At 42.3% G+C, this 27,234-nt stretch overlaps 1 protein-coding gene across 1 annotated transcript in view; it reads right to left on the bottom strand.

The window, feature by feature from the left end:
- NOD1 (nucleotide binding oligomerization domain containing 1) overlaps window positions 1-17,621 on the bottom strand; it is a 43,122-nt gene extending 25,501 nt beyond the window's left edge. The window contains exons 1-3 of the mRNA XM_075271310.1: window positions 17,548-17,621; window positions 1,339-1,602; window positions 711-885 (exon numbers count right to left, since the gene is read on the bottom strand). Coding sequence (XP_075127411.1) covers window positions 711-885; window positions 1,339-1,515 — 352 coding nt within the window. The 5' untranslated portion in view covers window positions 1,516-1,602; window positions 17,548-17,621. The remainder of the gene's footprint in view (window positions 1-710; window positions 886-1,338; window positions 1,603-17,547) is intronic.
- Window positions 17,622-27,234: the final 9,613 nt, after the last annotated feature.

Consider the following 27,234-nt stretch of genomic DNA (forward strand, 5'->3'; position numbering starts at 1 on the left):
GACGCCGCGAGGACGCTGCAAGGAGAAGACTGCTCGGAGGATCCAGCCCGACTCTCACTCGTGGACTTGGTAAGTATAATTTGATCGAACGTTGCCTACCCCTGAAACGAGCATTTTCCCCCCATAGACTATAATAGGGTTTGATATTCAATTCGAGTAGTCGAATATTGAGGGGCTACTCGAAACGAATATCGAACCTCGAACATTTTACTGTTCGCTCATCTCTAATAAGGACTAAGTGTCTGTAATAACAAAACCCCTTTAATAGGTTGTAGGGAAAAGGGTTGCCAAGGAGAGACAACCTCTTAAAGGGCCAGTTCACACAGAGTTTACGGGCGCTCATTCTGGCACGTATACACGTGTAAGAATGTGAGCGCTCAAAACAGATCCCATTCATTTCAATGGGTTGTTACGAGCGTATAACTCGCGTAATTTTGCGCGCATAATTTTGCGTTATATGCCCGTAACGACCCATTGAAATGAATGGGATCTGTTTTGAGCACTCACATTCTGACACATATATACGTACCAAAATGAGCGCCCGTAAACTCCGTGTGAACTGGCCCAAAAGGTACATACTGAGCACTGAAAAAGAAGTTTTACAGCAAATTACATAAAATATTATATACTAGACTATAAGACAAAGCACACAGTCCATTTCATTAAAGCATAATAATTGGGTCAAGTTTATAAGAAGAAGGAACTCATACCAGGGTCATTGTTCGTAATATGTAAACTCTTTATTTGTTCTGAGGGTTGAAAATCAATTTCTTTTATCCAAGAATTCAGATCATAGTAGGCTTCGGGTACTTTATGAAGAACATATATGAAAAACTCTGCAACTTCCTCCCCCTTACTTTGTACTAGATCAAGTATCTCCCGAACCTGTAACAGGGTAAGTATTTGTCATGTTAGAATATTGCATTTCATGTCATTTTTGGTCTTTGATTCATAAATGTGAGATTAGTTTACAGAGATGAACAATAAACATCCTGAAATTTCTAATTTCATTAATCAAAAATAGACTTAGAAGGCAGTCCCATGCACACAATTGGTGAGTACAGTATTATACAAAATCTATTATTTTTTCATTTTAAGTAATTAAATTAAAGGTTTTTTCAGGGGCAGAAAAAGTTTTTTTTAAAAAAGGTCTGTTAGTTCTATTAATAGGTTAATAACTACACCCATATACCTTTAGTAGTGTTTTGAGTGTTTTCTGGTGGCCTGAAAAGGGAATCTCCTTAAAAAAGATATAGTACGCCCCCCCCCCCCCCACCACCACCACCACCTTATGTTCTATAGTGACACTGCAATTTTAACATGAGCTAGATAACTTACCTTGTCTGTCCTTGTAGGAAACTGTAGAACAATTTCTGAATCTTCAAGGGAAAAATACCCATGGTTGATCAAATTCTCAAGTAAGCACTTGATGTTTCTTATCAGACTGACCAATGTTTCTCGACTCGATATAATTAACTGAACATAAGACTGATGTCTGGGCTGCTGTAACTCCATTGTACTGGTGCAACATCACAGTTCTCATATAGCTATATAACTGGAGAGGATTCGTTGAAAACTTCACAGGAAACTTTCAATCATTAACTAAAATAAAAAAAGAATAAACATCAAAAAAAATCTATTGACGAGATAAAAGATAGCATTTAAAATAAAGGGACATTCCAGAAAAATATGTTTCTGTACGGCGAATATACTAGTCAGAAAATAAAGAGAACTACGTATACAATATGGGATGTTCCAACAAAAGACATTCATACCTGATTGATATTAGTAAGACCAATTGGACAAACCAACAAGCAGTCTACGTGTTCTGTTGCTATACTGAAAGCAGAGTAAGAATGTTCTGCTATTTTTGGAGTTATACATATACTTGTTTGGGACATATAAAAGAAGCCAAGTATGCTTTGGAGATTGATTCACTCACTACACATGGAGGGGGGGGGTTATTAATGACTAGTGCCTGGATATGACCACCAGCCCCATCAGATTTATCACCATTTATGCCTGTCTTCTGGTGTAACTCGTGTCTGAAATCTACACTAGATACAAGCTGGCATACATCTCAGATCTTAAATGTGGCACATCAGCCAGAGGAGCAGAGATTATTAGTACCATGTACAAAATACCAATCTTGATAAATCCCCCCTACAGGCTGTATAGCTATGACATCAATAGGAGTTATTAGAATATCCCTTTAAAAATTGAAAGGCTTCTTGCAACTGGACAAATTATAGCCCAACAATCCTATTAGGGCATCATAAATGGATGATCTCTGTTTGACAAGAATCCTCCTTTTTGTAGCCGCAGTAGAGACAAACCTCCTAAACAACCGAATTTAATACAACTGAATTTTGGGGCTAGCTTGCTGTCTCAGGAGATATGTCCCGGCTTCAACTCATCAGTATCCACCTTTGCTAGGTCCTGGACAACCCCTTTAAATTATTGGAATATGCCTTTAATTGAATGAAATTAAATCCTTGTAGCTGATCTATTGTCATCTGAGACAGATCACCAGTGTTAAAACACATCTAATGGGAACCAATACAAATAGTACAAGAAAAGTAAAGCTTAGCTTCTCTTTCATATTAAACTTAAGGCAACATTGTATCCAAAACCAATATTTGACTTTGTAGGTCTACTTTCTGTGTCTTTTAAAAGATTACTTGTTAAACATTAACACGGGAATGACAACTACAGGGCCTGAGTACAAGTAAAATACAGACAAGTGGTCCCGAAGAATGGAAACCCACATGCAGGTGTGAACCTAGTGTTAATGTTTTACTCATTTTCACAGATCCATTCTTAGGTGATGCTGATAAACACAGAAGACAGCATCAGATTCATTTGTGCACACACAGAAAACCAGATGACACACAAAGCAAAAATGGAAGTACAATGTGCGGAATTTATCAATATTCTGGCCAATGTCTAACAGAGCATATTGAGAGGATTTGTCAAGTAAAACTAATACCAAATGACTTACTATGTGAATTTTGTATCTGATCAATTCACAGCAGTAATACGTATTATAATAAAGTAGCAGTAATACATTTAATATATGTTTTATAATATGTTCTAATAGAGATCTGCATTATGCACTGAAGGATCGGAGACTCGCTACTTGCTAGCATTTGAGACCATGGAAGACGCAATCACACAGCTATATTATGTAACTGACATGAAAGAGAATTTGGATTTGCTGACTGTGCTTGTTTGTACATATGGCACTGCTGCTATATATAGTACAAGCAGCTTCACTATTCACACAGTAAGTCAGAACTCTTTATCGTCTAGAACCAGTCAATAAATATCTGGCTGCAATGAATGGCTACGGCTGTGTTCACATATCTACATCTGAGGCTCTGTTAGGAACTTCCTTCAGAGTCTGTTGAGAAGTGCAGACAAAAAAATTTTGCATGCTGGACTTTTTTGTCTGGAGAAACAACAGGTACCATGAAAGATACCCAATGGACTGCTTTAGAGTCCATGAAGTCTCCCAAGATCTATCTGATCATGTTGGGTTATCCATTTTTCTGCCCCTATAATGACAATCCAGTGTAGTTGTGAAACTACATTTAGTGACGTCATCTGAAATGCTGCTATGAAGTAACCAGTCTCCATGCGTTGAGCAGTCCTTCCCTATTATCACAGAAAAAGGAAGGATTTACCCTTCATGTTCTGTAGGTGGAATATATGCACAGGGGGGCCAGAGAAAAGATAAAAGTTACATTAACTATTAAGCTGACCATGAACATTAGATGTTTATCAGCCAAACCCGTTGATTTCAGCTCACCACCTAATTTGTAAGGGGTCTTTCTGACTCTATTCCATTGGCAAATGTTGGGGGAGGGGGGATAAGAACTGGGATGTTTATTTATTTTGCATACTAATATAGCACCATCTTATTAACCACTTCAGTACCAGGCCAATTTGTGGTTGAGGACCAGACACATTTTAGGTTTATTTTGTATGTGCGGTTTTGAGGTCTGCAACATTTTTCTTGTATGTCTCAGTCAACTAATTTTTGCGTCTTTTTTCGGGGACACATAGGGCTTTATTTTTATGTTGTTTTTATTTTCGTATGTGTTTTAATTTTTTTTTATATCCGGGAAAATATAAACAAAATAGGAGGGAAATTGTGTCTGGTTTTCAATTTATTATTATTTTTTTAATAACACAAAGTGTCACTGAAAAACTTTATAATATAATGTTTCCTCTCCATTACGGTAATTTTTATTTTGCATGGTGTCTTCGTGGTGGGGCTATAACCTTTCATAGCGGCGTTTTATTAGTGTATTTTTTTTATTATTACTATTTTATTTACATTTTTTTAAAAGTTTTTTATATATATATATATATATATATATATATATATATATACATATATATATATATATATATATTTTATTTTTTTTTTCAGATTGTGCCCCCATAAGGTGATAAGAGACCTTTGGGGACATCTGATCACTTTTTTTTTTTGTACTCGAGGCTGATTTCTCCTATAGCTGAGGCTGGTACATTTAACCTCATTTGCAGGAGGAATACAGCCTCCTGCATGCTGTATACACAGTATACAGTGCTGATCTGGGTCCTGTAGGACCCAGCAGCTCTTGCAAGACTCTGCTCCCGGCGGATCACGTGACCGCCGGGTCAGAGGGCGGCCGAATCATGGCAGCATCCATAGCTGTGTATACGGCGCTTATTGAGTGCTGTATACACAGCAATCGAGATGGCAGGGGAGGTAATAAATCTTCCCTGCTATCTCTGTGGGAGCTCCGGCTGAAGTTACAGCCGGCTTCCAGCTTCAGTAGCTGCATGATCTCCGTGCAGCTACTGTGTTCTGACTATACGTACAGGTACGTCCTGTCAGAACTAGGCAACCACTTCTCGGACGTATATAGTCTATGGGCAGTCCGGAAGTGGTTAAACAACACTTGTAGGCTGGAGCCCCAAAGGCTGGAAACGCCCATGGAAATGCAGTGGGAAAAATCGTGATGTTTTACAGTACTTGCAAAGTGGATGAGAGTCATGTGAATCCCATGCCCATTTTGTGTGAAAAACCACAGCACAGACACACTGTGATTTCCAAAACCAACACGGCTTTGGAAATCGCAGCATGTCAATAATACCTACGGAAATGCCAGTGGCTTTCCTGTAGATATAATGGTTTCAGAAAGTCAGTGGAAGAAAACTCTGTGAACTTTCTGTTGAAAGCGCTGCGGGAAGAACCGCAATGCATTCCCGCCGCGGTTTTTCCCATAGTGCTTTAGCGCTGCGTATTGTCCTGTGGGGCCTTAGTCTCAAAGAGGTATTGGCCCAAGTAGGGCTTACAATCTAAGTTCCCTAGCAGTATGGGAGGAAACCCACAAAAACACAGGGAAAACATATAAACTCCTTGCAGATGTTTTTCATGGCTAGATTTGAACCTAGGACCCTAGCGCTGCAAGGCCACAGTGCTAACAACCAATTCAAACTAATGCTACCAATACATTTTTTCTTGAATTTACGCCACTGGAAGCAGACCTCTCCCCTCTCCCAGTTCAGTACACCTGCACTGCTGGGTCCATGTGAGTGCGCATGTGTAAGGGGAAATCGAGGCAGCTGTTGGCCAAGTGAGCCTTCAGCTAACAGATTTCTAAAGTGTGTGGACAGCTTTACAAACTGCAAGGTATTCTGCTTAATATTTTCCCTCCTTTGTTCGAACAATCATATTTTTTTGTATTCTGATATTGCTGTAAAGAACAGTTTTGGTTAGAAAAAAATTGTAGTTTAGATTGCTGTGGTACAGGATACAGAATACTAGATATGTATATGCTAATTGCTGTTTTATGAGGTTTATAAAATTTCGATATTAGTGAAAAAAAAATCACATTGCTTATCTTTTTTTAACATTTTTTAGACTTTTAATTTAGTTTTTTAAAGTTATCTCTTATCATATAGAAAACACACGCTTAGGGGCTCTATCACTAGGAAAAGTCATTTTTAACTAATCACACCTTTACACAGGCTTTAGAAAGTCTATTCCACACTTACCTTTAGTATGTAGATTGCCTCAGTGGTTTCTGAATAACTCCGTTTTTATTCACAGGCTAATTAGACTGGTGCACGATAGATCGTGCACTCCTCTCCTCTCCTAATGCACAAAATTGTCTGAACACTGTATAAGCAATGCCGCCCCTGCTACCTCTTGTGTCACCCCCTCTACCTCATAGATTGTAAGCTCTTTTGAGCAGGGCCCTCAGTCCCATTGTGTGAAATGACATTCTTTGTTAAGTATGTCTGTATCTGAATCCTATAAATTGTACAGTGCTGCGGAATATGTTGGCGCTATATAAATAAAATGTATTATTATTATTATTATTCCTGTTGTTTCCTATGGGAGACTGCTGCTTCTGCTGATGACTCAGCTTCCTGTTTGCCTCATTGACACATAGGAGATAATAGGAGAGAGGAGGCTGCTGGGAACTTACTGAGCTGGCTGGAAGCTCATTAGCATATTAATAAAAACAGACTTATTCAGAAACCACTGAGGCAATCTACATACTAAAGGTTGGTGTGGAATAGACTTTCTAAAGGCTATGCAAGGATGGGATTAGTTAAAAATGACTTTTCCCAGTGATAGAGCCCCTTTAACAAGCAGGGTGAGAAAACTCTCCATACCATAGATTCAGGTACAAAAAGAATCCAAAGCAAAATATGACAATAGAGCAAATACTAGGTCATGTGACAACTCATTTAAGGCCGGGTTCACACTGGGTTTTTTGGACCGGATTTTGACGCGGAGGCAGTCTCAGAATCCGGTCCAAAAAGCAGCTAGCCGCAACTGGATGCTAGTGCATACAGTGCCCCGGCATCCAGTCACGGCATTCTGCTCCGGATAAGGCCCAAAAGAATGGGCCTAGTTGGGAGGAACCAGTTGAATTCAGTGAGAGGCGGTTTTTTGAGCTCGATTTTGACGTGGATTCCAGGTCAAAATTCTGACCAAAAATCCCCTTGTGAACTTGGCTTAAAACAGCAAATGGGTGTACTAGAGAAGAAATGGGGCAGAAGGGGAAGAGTAGCCAGAACTCCAGGGTTAAAGGGCGTGGTACATAGATAATGCCTATGGAGTCTGAAGATGCAATCTTCCTATATGGGAAACAGGCCCTACATGGTGGTAGATAGCACATATGTCTAACATTGCTGAACAACATGTTTAGAAGAAAACCAGGGAAGTGGCTCTTAAATGTATCCCAAAATTTAAGAGTTTTTATTATTTATGAAAATTAGGCTACATTAGCCAAGTGATGGGTGACAACACTGCATGACAAAGTATACAGAGATCCCAATCCTAGAGAAACCACAGTGCTACTGCACACTTGGCTACTATAAACTAATCTGCATCAACACTTATATCTATATGGAATGGCTGTATGGTTTTGGATAAACAAAATACCAAAAATGCTCAGTATTACAGCACCTATAAGATGTCATATGTCACTGGGTTATTCATATTTGGTAACAGGGCCTCTGAAGACTGAAGCCCATACATTCCGAAGTAACTGAAGGAGACTTCCATCCTGGAAATGGAGCACAAGATAAAGAAATCCAAGACTAAAAAGCACCATAGACATGGGTGGGAAAAGATGATAACCAAATAATATCTTGTGGGGAAAATGCAGATTGACCAATTGAAATAATAATGGCCACCATCCTATATGTGGCAAGTATAGAAGAGCAATTCAAGCATAGGGGGCATTCAAATGGAGTAAAGTGGCGCTGATTCTGCCATGATGACTCGCGGCAGAAGCAGTGCTGATAAAAGATTAAAGAATCAGCGCTGAAAAAAAGACTCCCATTGACTTCAATGGGTTCCATTTTCCGCGCGGAACACATTGAAATCAATGAGAGGTTTTTTAAAGGGTTTTCCACGCGTAAAATAAAACCCATTGAAGTCAATGGGAGTCTTTTTTTCAGCGCTGATCCTTTAATCGAGTTATTGTGGCAAAATCAGCGCCACAAAACTCCATATCAATGCACCCTAAGGCTCCATGTAGTATTTTTTCCCGCAACACTTTTCACAGAAAATCCGCAGAGGAAACTTTCTGCTTCCATTACACCTATAGGGAAATCACTATAGGGACACGCTGCGATTTCCAAAACTGCAGTGTGTCAGCTGTGCTTATTTTTCTGCAGTGTGTGGATGGAATTCGCTAGAGTGACTGCAGCGATTGTAAAAATCACGGTATTTATGCCATGAAGGGCATTGGCTTTGTACACACTTCTAAAGGGAATTTAGTTTCAGAATTGCACAGATTTCATTCTCTACTATCTAGTTGTCACAGATCAATTTCCGCACAGATTCTGCACATTTTTCAAAAACCAGGAGTCAGAATCGGAGTCTTACCTACTCCTACGCCTACCTACTCCACATCCCTGCCTAAAACAGCCACCTGCTAGAGCAATGGACAGCAAATTAAACAACTACCTCATTAGGAGGAATCGGTCACCTGGTAGATGTACAATCTGTAGACAGCATGTTATAGAGCAGCAGAAGCTGAACAGCTGAATATCTCTGCTCTTTCTATGGTAAGAAGTCAAGGAGGCGGTCCTATGAGTGAGTGACAGCTGTATCCATAGTCATAGAGAGGGAGGATATCAAACACTGATACATACCTCCCAACTTTTGAACAACAGAAAGAGGGACAAAATGTGCAGCGCAAATTTAGCCCCGTCCACTTTTATGTTGACCCTGCCCATTCTCTTTCATTTTTCATGTCCCCCGGCACAATATAATCCTCCTACAGTCACCCATATGTCTCCACATTGTAATGTCCCCCTTCCAACTGCTCCACAGTGTTAAGTCCCTCTCCTGGTGCCCCAGTTTAAATATGAAACTGGATCAGCTGGAGGGGGACATTAGCAATGGGGGTAGTTGGAGGGGCAATAAATAAATGGCAGATGAAGTGGGACATTAAGCAGTGGGCAACTAGAAGCAGACATTAAACCGTAGGGGAATCTGGAGGGTGACATTAAGCTGGGGGCAACTAGAGGCAGACATTAAACCGTAGGTGTAGCTGGAGGGGACATCAGAGGAATGATTGATCAGTAAATCATTAAAGGGACATAGCAGGACATGCAGGGAGCTGCGTGGGACGGCGGGAAAGGGGTGGGAAAGTGTGAGTATCCCGCGAAAATCGGGACAGTTGGGCGGTATGCTGATAGGACCGCCTCCTTGACTACTAAATATATAAAGAGCAGAGGTTTCATACAAAAATTACAAGTTATACGGAATCTTTTCCCACTAACCTTTACACCAATCTGCTCAGCTCCACCTGCTCTATAATATTCTGCCTTCAGACTGCAGGGCATTTCTCATGTGATAGGTTCCCTTTAAAGTCTCACTGTCTGAAGAGAGCGGAGTGTTATATTGCTCCATCCAGATCTTCACCACACAGAAGAGCAGAAAGTAGAAGTTAGCATAAGCTGAACTCATGTAACTTCCTACTTCTATGAAAACAATACATTTGGAAATGTTGTCCTCACAGCATCTACCAAGAAAAACCTGTTACAAAACTGACCCTATTCAAGGCCATGTAACTGAAGAACTGCTTATTAGAAGTATCATGATGCAAGCTAATAACTCAAGTTTCTATTAAGTCAGCTTGTATGAGGAGCTCCCAAGTAAGACACAGACTTAGTCGTGCAACTGATTTATTGGAAACGGCCATAAAATGAAGTCTCAACCTCAACCCACCAGATCAGGTTATGCCACAGTAATGGTAGCATTACATAGCCTGCTATGCAGTGGCGTAACTACCGCCGTAGCAGCAGAGGCAGCTGCCACAGGGCCCGGACATTAGGGGCCCGGTGACAGCCGCTACCGGAGCTATCATTATACTCGGGGGTCTTTTCGGACCCCTGAGTATAATGATTGGTGGACCGGGAGAGGTAAGAAACATAAAAAACTGTTACCTATCTCCTGGCTCCTACGCTGTCGGCCTTCGAAGTAGTCGATCTTCAATGACGTCAGACGTCACATGACCCGGGACGCAGGCCGGGGTCATGAGACGTCAGACGACTAGGCCGAACCTTGCCCGGATCGTGGAGAGGTAAGTAACAGTGTTTTTTAAAATGTTTTTCTCCCCCTGGGTCTCTGATTATTATACTCTGGGGTCTGAAAAGACCCCAGAGTATAATAATTGTTTATGGGTGTTCATTATGGGACATAATACTGTGGGTAGGGGCCACTATGGGGGATAATACTGTGTGCAGGGGCCAATATGGGGGATAATACTGTGTGCAGGGGCCACTATGGGGGATAATACTGTGTGCAGGGGCCACTATGGGGGATAATACTGTGTGGAGGGGCCACTGAGGGACATAATAGTGTGTGCAGGGGCCACTAAGAGACATAATAGTGTGTGCAGGGGCCACTAAGGGACATAATACTGTGTGCAGGGGCCACTAAGGGACATAGTACTGTGTGCTGGGGCCACTAAGGGACATAATACTGTGTGCAGGGGCCACTATGGGGGATAATACTGTGTGCAGGAGCCGCTAAGGGACACAATACTGTGTGCAGGGGCCACTAAGGGACATAATACTGTGTACAGGGGCCACTATGGGGCATAATAGAGTGCGCAAGAAGGCGTAGGAGGAGGTTGGTCGAGGTCCTCAGTGTCGGTCGGGGGGGGCATGTCAAAAGTTCGCCACGGGGCCCCGCCATTCCTAGTTACGCCACTGCTGCTGTGTTTCTCTGCTGGGCTACCTATTCTGTACATCACCTACAGGGCTATGTCAATTTAGTAAAGGATCACTTATACATCTGTATGGAGAGATCCGTGAAAACTGAGAAAAATAGTGCATGAGCTCTATTTTAATAGTCCGTCAAAATATTGGTCATGAGAATAGCGCCATGTGAAATGAATGCAGCTTTGTGATGGCTGTTTAAAAACAAAACAAAAAAACAGCTGTCACATGGCCATATCATGTGACCATAGGGTTAGGATTTATTCACACATCCATGTTAATCATGGACAGCACACAACTCTGAATATTTTTGGGTTGTGTACAGACCATGGTTACTTAAACTTTTTATTTTTTTACATTTCCTTTTATTTTTAATCTACCTGGGTCCATCAGAAATGGGCTGCAGATGGATGGCATTGTGGTCAGCAAAACTGACTGAAATAGAGCATGTCTGCATTGGCCTGTGGAAACTTGCATGTCTGTCTGCACCCCTTAAAAGTCAATAAGTGTGCATGCATGTTTGCTTAAAGCATGTCGGTCACTATGCCAATTCCAACTGTCTGCATCCTACAATAGGCTCCACTTCACTGTCACTGCGTTGATTTTGGGTTAGTATTATTGGGGCAGCAATGCCATTATGAGGCTTGACGCTTAATATTGTACTTCTGAGACCAAGTGTCTTGCTTCTACATTGAACCATGGCTGATGTTTCACTACAGCACTGACATCTGATTGCAGTGACAGGGTCAGGTTTGTTCATGTTGCACAAACCCATAACACACATGACCCCGCTTCCCCCTGCCACTAACCAAACACAGTGGGGCACTTTTATCACTACTATGGAACTTTGCACTTGTCTTAAACTACGATTCCCATTCATAGTTTTAGACATATTTATGAATCTGTGGTATGAACCTTCATAAATTTGGAGTGTTTCTAGTAGCTCCAAAATTCTAACTCAAATATCATCTGACAAATATTTGGCGCAAAACATGTAGACAAAATTCTACTAATATTATAAATGTGAAAGTTTGTGTGTTTGGATGTTTGTTCCTCAATCAGGCCAAAACATCTGCACGGATTAGCCTCACAATCGGCACACACATACAGTACAGTGGAACTGGGAAAGAAACATAGTCTACTTATTATGCAGCTAAATGCCCGTACCTCTCTACCAGAGCCGCCAAATTCATGTTCACGCTGGGCTAAAGGACCCAAGATCATCTCAGGCCCTTCAGCCGTTCGCAAGTGTGTGGGCGGCACTATATAGTAGTGTACGGGCTCAGGAACATGGCATCGCGATGCTCCGGGCTGTCTCCGCCATGCAGCCTTGGTGTGTGACTTCACGGCGTCTGTCGGCTGTGTGCTCATGACGTGCCTCCTCACTATTCAGCCTCTGCCGGCGGGGAGTGACAGTAGCAGAAATGTTGGCGGCATGTCTCCGCTCCAGATACTGTGTGAGTACGACGGGGGTAGCGCCTCTTCAGCCGACAGCGTGGGGGGGGAGTTAATGCTGGACTGCTGGAGATGGGGGGGGGGGGGTGCCGGGAGAGTGCTGGAGAGGGTAGGGGTTGGTGCCGGGAGACTGCTGGAGAACAGGGAGGGTTGATGCCGGGAGACTGCTGGAGAGGGGGGGGGGGGGGGGGGTGCCGGGAGCCTGCTGGAGAGGGGGGAGGGGTCTGGGAGTCTGCTGGAGGGGGGTGGGAGCCCGCTTGGGGGTGCACTTTGAAATGTGGGGACGCAGAAGGGTGGTTGTGGGGCTGCCGAGAAGTGGGTGTCATACACCTGGTGGCTGGAGGAATTGGGGGAAGCCGGGCCGCACCTGCAGATACTGCGCATATACTTAGATGTCGCAGAACCAGGATTCAAACCCAGGCGGATTATTGACAGCACCCATTTCATACATATACGTGGGTCGCGCCAACAAACAACCAGCGGATGAAGTCGCGTGCAGATGCTAGTATCCTATAATTTTATCCTATAATATGTAGACACAAATCATGTCTTGCTTATAGAGGAGACAAATATGTGGCAAACTAAGTAAATTATTATAAATTCATAAGGTGGTCTACTTGAACTACTTTGCACAAGAAACACTAGGGATTGTAGGGTTATAGGTTGGACTTGATGGACTAATGTCTTTATCCAACCTCATCTACTATGTAACTATGTATAAAGTGTTGGCCAAAAGTATTGGCACCCCTGCAATTCTGTCAGATAATACTCATTTTCTTCCAGAAAATGATTGCAACCACAAACTCTTTGGTATTAATATCTTCATTTATTTTGCATGCGATGAAAAAACACAAAAGAGAATGAAAAAAAAGTCAAGTCATTGATCATTTTACACAAAACTCCAAAAATGGGCCAGACAAAAGTATTGGCACCCTCAGCCTAATACTTGGTAGCACAAACTTTAGACAAAATAACTGCAAACAACCTCTTCCGGTAACCATCAATGAGTTTCTTACAAAAACCCCTTTAAATTTTTCACTCTGTTTCATTGTAGCCATTTCCTAAAATAAAAAAAAGTTCATTTTTATTTCTCATTAATGTACACTCAGCCCCATCTTGAAAGAAAAAAATGGAAATGTAGATATTTTTGCAAATTTATTAAAAAAGAAAAACTGAAATATCTCATAGGCATAAGACCCTTTGCGCAGTATTGAGTATTTGCAACCTTTTGAGCTAGTACAGCCATGAGTTTTCTTAGGAATGATGCAACAAGTTTTTCACATCTGTGATTCTTCCTTGCAGATCCTTTCCAGTTCCATCAGGTTGAATGGTGAATGCTGGTGGACAGCCATTTTCAGGTCTCTCCAGAGATTCTAAATTGGGATTAGGTCAGAAGAATGGTCACAGAGTTGTTCTGAAGCCACTCTTTTGTTATTTTAGCTATGTGCTTAGGGTCATTGTCTTGCTGGAAGGTGAACCTTCCACCCAGTCTGAGGTCCAGAGCACTCTGCAAGAGGTTTTCTTCCACGATATCTCTGTACTTGGCCGCATTCATCTCTCCTTCAATTGCAACCAGTCGTCCTGTCCCTGCAGCTGAAAAAAAAACCCATAACATGATGCTGCCACCACCATGTTTTACTGTTGGGATTGTATTAGGCAGGTGATGAGTAGTGTCTGGTTTTCTCCAAGCATACCACTTAGAATTAACGTCAAAAAGTTCAATCTTTGTCTCATCAGACCAGAGAATCTTATTTCTCATAGACTGGAAGTCCTTCAAGAGTTTTTTTTGGCAAACCCAATGTGGGCTTTCATATGTCTTGCACTGAGGAGAGGCTTCCTTTGGGCCACTCTGCCAAAAAACCCCGACTGGTGGAGGCTGCAGTGACTTTGTGGAACTTTCCTCCATCTCCCTACTGCATCTTTGGAGTTCAGCCACAGTGATATTTGGGTTCTTCTTTACCTCTCTCACCAAGGCTGTTCTCCCATGATTGCTCAGTTTGGCTGGATGGCCATGTCTAGAAAGAGTTCTGGTCATCCCAAACTTCTTGCATTCAAGGTTTATGGAGGCCACTGTGCTCTTAGGAACCTTGAGTGCTGCAGAAATTCTTTTGTAACCTTGGCAAGATCTGTGCCTTGCCACAATTCTGTCTCTGAGCTCATTGGGCAGTTCCTTTGACCTCATGATTCTCATTTGCTCTGACATGCACTGTGAGCTGTGAGGTCTTATATAGACAGGTATTTGACTTTCCCAATCAAGTCCAATCAATTTAATAAACACAGCTGGACTCCAATGAACGAATAGAATCATCTCAAGGAGGATCAGAAGGAAGTGCACAGAATGTGAATTAAATATGAGTGTCACAGCAAACGGTCTGAATACTTATGACCATGTGATATTTCAGTTTTTCTTTTTTAATAAATTTGCAACAATATCTACATTTCTGGTGTTTTTCTGTCAAACTGGGCTGAGTGTACATTAATAAGAAATAAAATTTACTTTTTTGATTTTAGCAAATGGCTGCAATGAAGCAAAGAGTGAAAAATTTAAAAGGGTCCGAATACTTTCCGTACCCACTGTATTTTGATGGTCCATGACGACGGACTGTCAAAATAACAGTCATGTGAGTACACTTTTTGCTAAAACTCAGTTGCATGAATGCGGGGTAAAAGGAAGCCATTTTAAAGTAACCCTATATTTTTAGGATAGTGAAAATGGGCCATGTGACAGATGTTTTAACAGCTACATTAATTTAAATGTAAAGGTCATGCTTTATTTTTGTCCATTTTCACAGATACCCCATAATGTATGATGAATCAGTGAAAAAAGGTGCTCTTTGGGTACAAAATGGGCGTGAAAAGTGAATGTTTTTCGGGGTTTTGCACCATTGTCATGTGAATGCAGGGTAAAAGGCATGGCTCACGATCCTATTAGTTACTCTATGACATGATAGACGATTCTGAAAGGTACACATACATTTTAAGGACGCAGGGTAGTTTGTACATTAATGCTCAGCGATTTTTTTTCACGTTTTCCCTCCCATTCTTTCAAAATTCATAACTCTATTTTTCTGTTGACAGAGCTATGTGAGGGCTTATTCTTTGCATGAGTTGCACTTTCACTTGCCACCACATTTTGGAGTACCTGTAATGTTTTGATTAGCTTTTATTTGCGTTTTTGGGGGTACAAACACACAATTCTATCATTTCTATATCATTATTTGCATTTTGTTTTTATGGCTTTCATTCTGCATTAATAATGATATGACAGCTTTGTCCGGCGAGTCATTACGATTATGGCAATACCATATTTATTTTGGTTTTTATTACATTTTACCACTTTTACAAATAAAACGCCATTTTCTTGGGGTCACTATACTCCGATGCCTATAAACTTTTTAACTGTACTGCTGATGGAGATATGTCAGGGCTCTTTATTTGTGGTGCAAGTTATACTTTTTTTGGTACCAATGTTTGGCATGTATGATTTTATGATCACTTTTTTTTATTTTATTTAGAAAGCACAGTGACCAGAATATGTTAACCCCTTAGCGACCCTTGACGTAACTGTACGTCATGGGTCGCATGGGGATGTATGGAGCGAGCTCACACGCTGAGCTCGCTCCATACACGGCAGATGCCGGCTGTATAATACAGCCAGGACCTGCCACTAACAGCAGCGGTCGGTGCCCGAGCCGATCGCTGCTGTTAACCCTTTACACACTGCGGTCAAACGTGACCGCAGTGTGTAAACGGCGCCGGCGGCATGGGCGCCGCCATGTTTCGCCGATCGCCGCCCTCCTGAACGTCACATGAGGGCGGTGATCGGTTGCTATGACAGCCGGAAGCCTATTGAAGGCTTCCAGGCTTGTCTCTGCACTAGATCTATTAGACGATGCCAGAGGCATCGTCTAATAGAAGTGCTGGGATTCTGCTATTCACTGCAGTACTGTAGTATTGCAGTGAATAGTATGAGCGATCAGACTCCCTAGGTTTCAAGGTACCTAAGGGGTCTGATCATAAATGTAACAGAAGAAAAAAAAAAGTTTTTAAAAGTATTAAAAAAATAAAAAAATATAAAAGTTCAAATCACCCCCCTTTCCCTAGATTAGCTATAAAAGTAATTAAAGAACATTAAACATAAACATATTAGGTATCCCTGCGCTCCAAAATGCCCGAACTATTAGAATATTAAAACATTTATCCCGTACTGCGAACGGCGTAGCGGCAAAAAAAATAAAAACCGCCAAAAAGCGTTTTTTTCAACACTTTGCCTCCTATAAAAAATTGAATAAAAAGTGATCAAACCATCAGATCTTTCCCCAAATGGTATCAATAGAAACGTCATCTTGTCCCGCATAAAAAGACACCACAACCAGCTCCATACATGGAAATATGAAAAAGTTACAGGTGTTAGAACATGATGACACAAAAATTTTTTTCTATTTTGCAAAGTTTATCATTTTTTTAAAAGTATCAAAACATTTCAAATACTATATAAATTTGGTATCACCGCGTTCGTACTGACACGTAGAACACAGGTAACATGTCATTTGTACCAAACAGTGAACGCTGTAAAAATTAAACCCATAAGAAAATGGCGCAAATGCATTTTTTCTCCAATTGCGCCTCATTCTGAATTTTTTTCCAGCTTCCCAGTACATTGCACAGCATATTGAATGATGCCATTACAAAGTACAATTTGTCCCGCAAACAATAAGCCATCATGTGACTCTGTGAACTGAAAAATGAAAAAGTTATGGCTCTTGAAATGTGAGGAGGGAAAAACGAAAATGCGAAACCAAAAAACGGCCGGGTCCTTAAGGGGTTAAATTGCGCTTTGCAGTTTGTTTGTTTTTTAAAGCCATTCACTGTACGGGATAAGTAACGGTAATACTATTTGTGCAGCCCTAGCCTGAGGTTCATTCCATCAAAGAATTCGGGTTGAGCATCCCCATAGACTATAATGGGGTCTGCCAGGTTTCTGCCCAACAAGGACGAAAAATGCGGAAAGAAAAGCCCTGATTGCAGCACTTTTCTCTTTGTATTTTTCAAATGGAAAGGGGAACGGAATCCCCAAGCAGAGACCGGGCACTAATGTGAACTTAGTCTAAACTGACTCTTATATTTACAATACTAGCAAACTTGTTACTGCCAACAGATCACAATTTATGGAAACTATGATGTTTTATGATAAGCCCAAGACCCATGTACATTTAGTAGTAATCCTCCATGTAACAGTATTTGTAGTGAGTCATTTCTATTTCCTGAAAATCCAGTAGTAGAGAAAGCTGGTACCATGGCATGTGATAAGGGGAACAGATCGATGTCATACAAAGTACTTACTCTCGTCACATGTCACCGTACAGCCCGATCACTGGCTCCACACCACTTACAATCGCAAGCATGACAACCCTTTCCAAAAGTAATACAAGAAGGAATGAAAACTACTGCATGAAACAGAGACTAGGTACTTCCCAAAGTGAGGGAGAATTGCGCCCAACTACCGTATTCACACACTGCAGAGATTGCGAGAACTGTCAGCTGGTGCAGTGCCAACATTCTATCCCCGCCCACCTTATGTGTGACATCACACAGCCAACATTCTATCTCCGCCCACTCTGTGACATAAAGGACAATGTAGAGAGTATAAAGAATTCAAGCACTCCTTAAGTTGAGTTGAAGAGGAGATTTAATCAAAAGAAATTTCCTACAGAAAAGTAAATGTTTTCGGCAATGCTGCCTTCATCAGACTATAGGTTGAGATACATAACATCATAAAAATATAGTAGAGATGAAGAAGCAAACAAACAAAAGCACTCAATCTATTCTTATACACATACGGATGAAGATACAAAGTCACACAAATATCAAAAAATACAATAGTAGTGATATCTATGCATAATGAACCTACTATTTTCTTAGAGTCTCGGGATGTCATTAATCATAAAAATGTATCTAAGGTTAAGCAGGTAATGACTCAATGCAATCAATATTAGATATACATATTAATACATCAAAAGTAAATAAACTATCCAAGATATAGAGGAGAGATCAATTCAGACTCACCTATGGTACAAAAGTATAAAAAGTTATAGGACAGAATACCATTGGTAACAGTCCAGTCAATATTAGATGATCCAATCTTGATTTGATTCATGAAATCCACTATGTGGGGGAGATCTCTTCAAGGAACATGCTCTTGTAGTACTGGGGGACCGGTGATAGATTGGTGCAGTATCCGCCACTCTAAGTATGTCAGTACCGAGTTGCAGTATCCTCTGCTTATTGAGACTGGCTTCTCAGTTTGAATACTCAGCCTTGCTTGTAACAGCACACTGGGAGGGCGTGATACCTGTATTCCTGCCACTTCCTATACCAGACTGGGTGGAAATAGTCAGAGTGTGGGCAGAAGTGCATCACAGTGCAGAGCAATCTGCCAGGACTAGGTATGGAACAGCTTAACCCTTAGAAGACACAGACATTTTTAATTTTTGTGTTTTTGTTTTTTACTCCTTACTTGCCCAAAGCCATCAATTTCTAATTTTTTTGTCTATGTAGTCCTATGAAGGCTTGATTTTTACATGACAAGTTGTACTACAAAATGGTACCATTTATTATTTTGTACGATGTACAGAGAAAAAAAAATTGAGAAAAAAAATGCAGTACTGCCATTTTCTTAAGGGTTTTGTTTTTACAGCTTCCACTCTGCAGTAAAAATGCTACATTAGCTTTATTTTTCAGTTCGGTACGATCACGGTGATACCAAGTTTATATAGTTTTTTTCATGTTTTAATAACTTTGCAAAAATTTTAATTTTTGAAGAAAAAAAATTCTTTGAGCCACCATATTCTGACTCTTGTAACTTTTTTATATTTTAGTGTAAGGAGCTGTGTAAGGTGTCTTTTTTTGCAGAGCAATATGTAGTGTTTGTTGGTACCATGCTGGGGAATGTATGTTCTTTTGATCACTTTTTATTCCATTGTTTTACGGAGGTAATTTGGCAAAAAAACGCCAAATCATCCATTTTGATTCTTTTTCCTGCTACGCCATTTATCATATTGGGAAATGTTTTCATATTTTAATAGTTTGGATGTTTTCAAACTTGGAGATGTCTAATGTGTTAATGTTTAATGCTGCACGCAGGCTTCAGTAGTTACAATACTATGGCAGCACTGGGAGCCTTCAGAATGCTCCAGGCTGCCATAGTGATGGCAATCACGCTGCGGGGGGCCATTCTGTTACCTACAAGCAAAGAGAAAGCGAAAGTAACCACTCAGATGCTGTAGTCACATTTGATCACGTCATCTGAATGGTTAAATGCCCGTGATCAGAGCCATCTCTGATCACAGGCACTGCTGCCGGGTCCGTGTTGTATGAAACAGTACAGACCCAGCAGCTAGTGCAACCGCGCTGTTTCAGAACAGCCACCATGTTTTTTCATGCACAGCAGGACGTAACTGTACGGCCTGGTGCACCTAAGGGTTAATAGCTGGGCAATAGATGATAACTGTAGAAATAGCTGAAAATAATAACTGAAAGTATCACTGGAGTCATTAATATATCTCCCAATTTTCAAAGGACAGAAAGAGGAACACAATGTGTGGTGCGCTATGCGCACTATGGCAAATTTAGCCTTTCCTACTTATAATTTGACTCTGCCCATTCTCATCCATTTTTCTTTGTGCGCCCACACAGTATAATGTTCATTCAGTTACCTTAACCTTATCGCCCCCACATTATAATGCTCCCCTCCAATTGCTTCACAGTATGAAGTACCTCTCCTGGTGCCCCAGTTTAATCTGGGGGAAACTAGAGGGGGGCATTAAACTAGGGTAGCTGGAGCGGGACATTTAACTGTGTGGGTAGTTGGAGGAGAACATTAAACCGTTGAGGTAGTTGGAGGCAGGCATTAAACTGGGGGCAGCTAGAGGCAGACATGTCCCCTTCCAGCTGCCCCCAGTTTAATGTCACCCTCCATCTTCCCCCAGTTTAATGCCCCCCCTTCATCTGTCACCAGTTTAGTGTTACACCCTCATCTGCCTCCAGTTTAATGTCCCTTCTTCATCTGACCCATTTTAATGCCTTCCCTCCATTTGTTTCCAAAGTTTAACATAATAAAAACACACTGATACTCACTTCTCCTTGCTCCCGTACTATTCAGTCTGCCATCTTTTCTCTCAGAGTGTTCATGGAGCTGTAGGCATGATGTAAGTAATGTCATCACATTGCGCATACAGATCCCGGGGCAGGACCACGCAGGGGCACAGTGGTCAAGTAGGATCTGTCCGCAAAATGGATGCAGATGAGTTGAAACCAGGACATGCCTACTGCCGACCGAAACAGCGGGACAAGACCCAGAACCCTGTACCGTTCTACTGAATTTGGGACAGTTGGGAGGTATGTATTAATGTAATGGTGAGTGAGAGCAAAAATTATAATGAAAATCAACTGGATAATATGTAGAAGAAAAATATATGCAGGAAAAAGGGGGAGGGGTTAAGATGGCGGTCTTAAAGGATTTTTCCAGACTAAAAACGTATTTTTTTGTTTAAAAAGGTATTTTAGTGCTATTAATGGGTTAATAATTGCCCCAAAATATCTTTAGTAGTGTTTTGAGTGATTTTTTTTTGGCTTTCTATGGGAGATCATGGCATCCTCTGCATTTGTTTACATGTTTCCCTAGTCTGCAACTCCCATGAACTCCCTCCCTGTTTCCCTAGTTAGCCCATGGACTACTAGCCTATATACTACCTACCTAACTCAGCCCCAATCCCCCCTCAATCATACTTAACTGTCTTCTGTGTCCTGGAGATCAGTTTTCTTTGTCCCGCCAGCATCTTTTTCTGTGAACTTCTTGCTTACACGTGGTATACATTCTTTGCTTCTACCGACAACTGTACAATAAAGTTCTATTGCGCAGGCAGAAGCAGAAGAAGTGATGCTTCTTACCAGAAGACTGAAGGCCACAGGGTCCGAGACATTAGGGGGCCCGGTGACAGCTGCTACCACTGCATTTTTTTTTTTTTTTAAATTTAATAGTCAGTTACCTGCTGGAGTAACCCCAGCAGGTAATGGGCCCTATTTACTTACTGATCCTGGCTCCTCTATGGAGGCCGCTGTGAGCAGGAGCCTGGATCGGTAAGTGAGACCGTGGACCCCACAAACACCATTATTATACTCGGGGGTCTTTTCAGACTCCCAAGTATAATGATCAGGGGCCCACAGGAAGTGAGGGAATATAAAAAACAGTGTTACTTAACTCTCCTGGCTCCAAGTAAGCTTCAGGCCTACTTGTGTGAAGTCCCTGATGTCACATGGGCTGGGCTTGCGTCCTTAGGTGTCGTGACGCAAGCCCCGGCTCAAGTGACGTCACGTATGTTATTTAAGATGGCCGACATCAGCAGGAAGTGCATCGGAGCCAGGGAGAGGTAAGTAACAGTGTTATTTTATGTTTGAATCCTCCCCTGGGTCTCCGATTATTATACTCTGGAGTCTGAAAAGTTCGCCACGGGGCTCCGCAATTCCTAGTTACACCACTGGAGTTATCCCTAATAGTGATATGAGGAACACTAAAACAGACCAGCAATATGTGCAGGACATCCTGTGTCCAGTGGTGTAAGTACAGGGGTGGCAGGGTTGGCTGCCACAGGACCCCTGACGTTTTTGTTTTTTTTAAATTTATTAAATAGGCTATTACTTGATGGAGTAACCCCAGCAGGTAACGGGTCCTATTTGCTCACTGTCACTCCTGCTCACTGTCTGGGGGCCTCTTTAGGACATTATAGTGTGTGTAAATGGGGCGTTATACTGTGTAAAGGCCAGGAAAGGGGGCGCTATTGTAAGAACCACAACAAATTGTATTAATCAAAAAAAGATCCCTAATCTTCTTTCTCCCAGAGATCCAGCATTGATGTTCCTGCCGTCTTAGTTGACTAGTGATTAATTTTTTGTTTATACAATTTGCAGGGTTTATTTTCTGGAATAAACAAGTACCGAACTGCATGCTGACTCTCATCCTCTATCGCTGAGCATTGATAAACATCTTGCTTTACTGGAAGGGGGTCAGTGCAGGCAGTATAACCGCTGCATATCCATCCACATTCTAGTACAATTCTTGGATGGTACATCAAGAAGGGAACTGGATTGCACTGACTCATATCCAGGGAGGGTTGGATTAATTTATTAAGCGATTAAGGGAGCGTTCACACTACCGTCGGTTTCCGACAGGTAGTGTCCGCTCCTAGTGTCCGCTCATGCAGGGTTCTTCTGTCCGCTTGAGAAGTCGGACATCTTCACTTGCGGACAGGGAAGGACGGGCACGGAGTGCAAAAGAACGCACCCGATGCCCATTGAAATGAATGACAGGTGTCACGGACACAGCTAGTGTCCGCTTCTAATGTCCGTGCCAGATTTTGAGCGGACACTAGGAGCGGACACTACCTGTCGGACACCGACGGTAGTATGAACGCCCCCTAAGCGATAACCTATTAAGCGATACTGAGAGTTGTTCATAAATCTCAAAGGTGAATTTTTTTTACTGCTTATTGTACAAAATAATAAATGGTACCATTTTGAAGTACAACTTGTCACACAAAATCATACCTCCCAACTTTTGAAGAACTGAAAGAGGACAAAATGTGCTGCACGCATAGCATGCTGTGGCAATTTTAGCTCCACCCACTTTTATGTTGACTCCACCCATTCTCATTCATTTTTCATGTGCCCCATACAGTATAATCCTCCTACAGTCACCCGTAAATTATATTTACCCCTCCATCTCTCCCCTAGTTTCATATACTCCCTTTATCTGCCCCCAGTTTCATGTCCCCCCATCTCTGCCCCCAGTTTCATATAATCCCTTCATCTGCCCCCAGATTCATGTCCCCTATCTCTGCCCCAGATTCATGTCCCCCCCCATCTCTGCCCAGTTTCATGCCGTTCTCCCCCCCATCATCTGCCCCCAGTTTCATGTGCCCCCTTCATTATGTTCCACCTCAATGTTTAACACAAAAACCACTTATACTCACCTTTTCCTCGCTCCCCCGCAGCTCTCTCCACAGTTTCACTAACAGAGTTGTAGACATGATGTGACGTCATCACATTGCGCCTACACATCCACTAGCGCTGCGGCAAAGCAAGTAGCTGAGCTGTGACAGCTCTTTGCTTTAGTTGCGTATGTATTTAACTCAGATCTGCATCTTCCGGACGCAGATCTGAGTTGAAACCGGGACATATCTCCCGCCGACCGAGACCACGGGACAGGACACCGAAATCGTGAATGTCCTGCTGAAATAGGGACGGTTGGGAGATATGCAAAATAAAGCCCTCATAGGACTACGTAAACAGAAAAATATGAGAGCTATGGCTTTTTGAATGTAAGGAGTAAAAAATGAAAACACAAAAATTAAAAATGTCTGTGTCTTCTAAGGGTTGAATTGAGCATCTAAAGAGTTAGGGGGCATTCACACTACGTATACTGAAGCTTATTCTGAACGTAAAACACGTTCAGAATAAGCGGCGTATAAAGCAGCTCCATTCATTTCTATGGGAGCCGGCATATGAGCGCTCTCCCATAGAAATGAATGGGCTGCTTCTTTCACTATGAGCAGTCCCATTGAAGTGAATGGGAAGTGCCGGCGTGTACAGCAAGCTCTGCTCATGCCGAACCGTATACGCCGGCACTTCCCATTCACTTCAATGGGACTGCTTGCAGTGAAAGAAGCAGCCCATTCATTTCTATGGGGAGCGCTCGTATGCCAGCTCCCATAGAAATGAATGGAGCTGCTTTATACGCCGCTTATTCTGAACGTGTTTTACGTTCAGAATAAGCTTCAGTATACGTAGTGTGAATACACCCTTAGAGAGGTTAATGCCTAGGTAAGATAGGAATGTATCCCTAGTCTGGAAGCCAAAGTTCAGGGCAATCAGTTGAGGGACATTACAATGCAGTATTTCAGATATGGATATGTTGAGATTAAAGCTGGAGAATTGTGCAAAGAGGGAGAGAACACTAATTAGATTCGGGAGTGAGATCAGAGGGCTTGTGATAGTTCGCAGCATGTTGCCCACAAAGAGACAAGAATTGTATTTGTGTTCTCCAATCCGCACACCCTTAATATTGGGGTGGAAGCGAATATCAATAACTAGAGCAGGGGTAGGGAACGTACGGCTTTCCAGCTGTTGCAAAACTACAACTCCCAGCATACATACTTGCTCTGCTGTTCTTGGAACTCCCATGGAAGTGAATGGAGCATGATGGGAGTTGTTTCACAGCAGCTGGAGAGCCAAAGGTTCCCTACCCCTGAGCTAGAGTCTCTATAGCCACTGCAAACAAGGAAGGGGACAAGGGACAGCCTTGCCGGGTACCTCGACAAATATCAATAGGCGTCGGGGAGTCTCTGGGAAATTTTAAGTATACAATAGGTTTACAGTAAAGGGCGTGGAAGGCCCTCTGAAAGTGACCTGCAATGTCCATAAATTTGAGGACATGGGCCAGATAAGTCCAGAATAGACTGTAGAAGGCTTTCTCGAGGTCTAAAGCTAACAGAGAGATGGGTTTGTGGTGGCAATTAGCCCAGTGGACAATGTTGCAGTTTCTCATCATTACGTTATCAGTGGCCTGTCTAATGGGAATAAATCCTACCTGATCAGTATGGATGAGGAACAGCAGAAGTCTATTGAAACGGTTACGAGGATAGAGAAAAATAATTTTATGAGATCATTCTCAGAGCGATTCCCAGCTGTAATGACAATTGGGTGTGAAAATGTTGGCTTGCCTCCTTTTAAATACATTGGCATACTAAGCCGGTGGGTTTTAATAGAATGATGCAGCATGGCTTTAGCTTCCTGCTCTATTACTCAGGTATCAGAGCTAGAGATGCCTGCTGAAGACCTGCTGCATCAGTCTGTAGAAGAGGAGTATCCCAGAGTTCTGGAGACCAAGAATCGTTCAGCACATACCTCCCAACTTTCAGACAGAAAGAGGGATAGTATGTGTGGCACGCTATGTGTGCTGATGCAAAATTAGCCCCACCAACTTCTACAATGACTCCTCCCATACTCAGCCATTATAATATAATGCTCATGCAGTCACCTTCATCTTATATGCCACCACATTATAATGTTGCCCCACAACATGAAGTCTCTCTCCTGATACCTCAGTTTAAACTGGGAAAAACTAGAGGGGGGCATTAAACTGGGGCATCTTTCGGGGACATTAAACTGTGGGACAGCTGGAGTGTAACATTAAACCATAGGGGTAGTTGGAGGGGGACATTAAAATGTAGGGGTAGCTGATGTGGAACATTAAAATGAGGGCAGCTCCACCTACTCCCACAGTTTAATGTCCCACTCCAGTTGTCCCTAGTTTAATGTCCCCTCCCCTCCATCTTCACCCAGTTTAATGCCTCCTGTCCATCTGACCCCTGTTTAATGCTCCCCCTCCATTTGTCCCCATAACATAATAAAACCACTGATACTCACCTCTCCTTGCTCCCCTGTGACTCTGAGGTCTCTTCTGGACTGTTCCTCAGTCACATACCAATGCTGGCCCTGCCTACCAGTACCTTCCTAGGCACAGGAACTGCAGTGCTTAGTGTCAAACAGAACTCTTGTTAGGGAAGTGCAGACAGCAGTTCCCCAGTGCGTAGATGACAATTCCCCAGTAGCTGCTGGAGAACCCTGGAGGAAGGGGCACAAGAGACAGTGAGCCCTAAACTGGAGCCCCCCCCTGTCTCTTCCTCTTGCCAGGCCCTGTCCTATGTAATAGGCAACAACTAGAAGATGATGCCTTCCATATATGTGACACACAAAATGCAGGAGAGACAAACAACAACAAAGGGAGGTCAGCTAGCCAGGGTTCAGTAACAGTAGAGTAAAGCAGTGCCAAATCGAAGTTCAAAAGAATAGTCAATAGGGAAAGCCATGGTCAGGATAAAGAATACAAGTAACTAAACAGCAAGAAAACTGTCAGCAAGCACGAGGCAATAGCAAGCACCAATGTGAATGTGAGCCAAGAATAAATAGGGAGGAAGAACCCGCCCTGGAGTTGATAGGTGGATAGGCTGTCAATCACAGGGCAAAACAAAACTTAACTCTTAGAGGAGCAGAGGGAAATGAAGGTGAAGGAGATGGGTGTGGTGGAAAATCAATAAACAAGGTGAAGGAATAGGACAGTGTAAAGACAATGCAACCAAAAACTCTACGCAAGTTATCAAACTGTGCACACTTCCTGCGCTGCCACATGCGAGCAGAGGGTGTCACAGAGACCAGAACAGGCAGAGACGTTACAGCTCTATTGTAAAGGGACATTTATGCAATTTTTTTTTTCTTATGAAACAAATGATTTGTAAAAATAAATAAATAAATAAAATGTTTATGTGAAAAATGTAGCTTTCCTCTCAGTTCTGTGTAAACAAAGTAGGTGTGCAACCATACTCTTAGGGCTAGTTCACACGTAGGCAAAGGGGCGGATTTTAACAGCGGATTTCGCTTCAAAATCCGCCCCTTTACAATGGTGGTCTATGTAGACATGCCCTTTCTTCGGGCGGAAGCCGCGCGGCTTCCGCCCCCGGCAGCTCCCTCCTATGTCGGCTCATTCATTTGAGACGACAGCGGAGGGGAAAGCCGCGACAGCGATGGTCGCGGCAGGCGGGTTTTGACAACTAACTAAATCAACCCTCCCACCCCCCAAACCACATCATACTTCACTGTCTTCCTGTCTGGATTTTTTGGGCATGGAACATCACTTTCGTCTGCGGGGCCTCTTCCTCTTCTTGACATCTGCCGGCGCCTGCACAATAGATCTGGAGTGTCGGCGCTTTGGATGTATTGTGTAGACGGCAGACATCATGGGGAATTGAAACCTCAATGGAAAATCTAAAAATGTGCCCCGGCGATCTAGGTAAATATACATTTTTGGTAGACCAAGTAAGTTAGAAGGTAGGCAAGGATGGGCGTTTAGCTTTGAGTAGAAATATCATTTTATCCCAGACAACCCCTTTAATAACTGGGTGTTGGAGATTGTCTACA

The sequence above is a fragment of the Leptodactylus fuscus genome, chromosome 4 (assembly GCF_031893055.1).
Source record: "Leptodactylus fuscus isolate aLepFus1 chromosome 4, aLepFus1.hap2, whole genome shotgun sequence".
NCBI lineage: Eukaryota > Metazoa > Chordata > Amphibia > Anura > Leptodactylidae > Leptodactylus > Leptodactylus fuscus.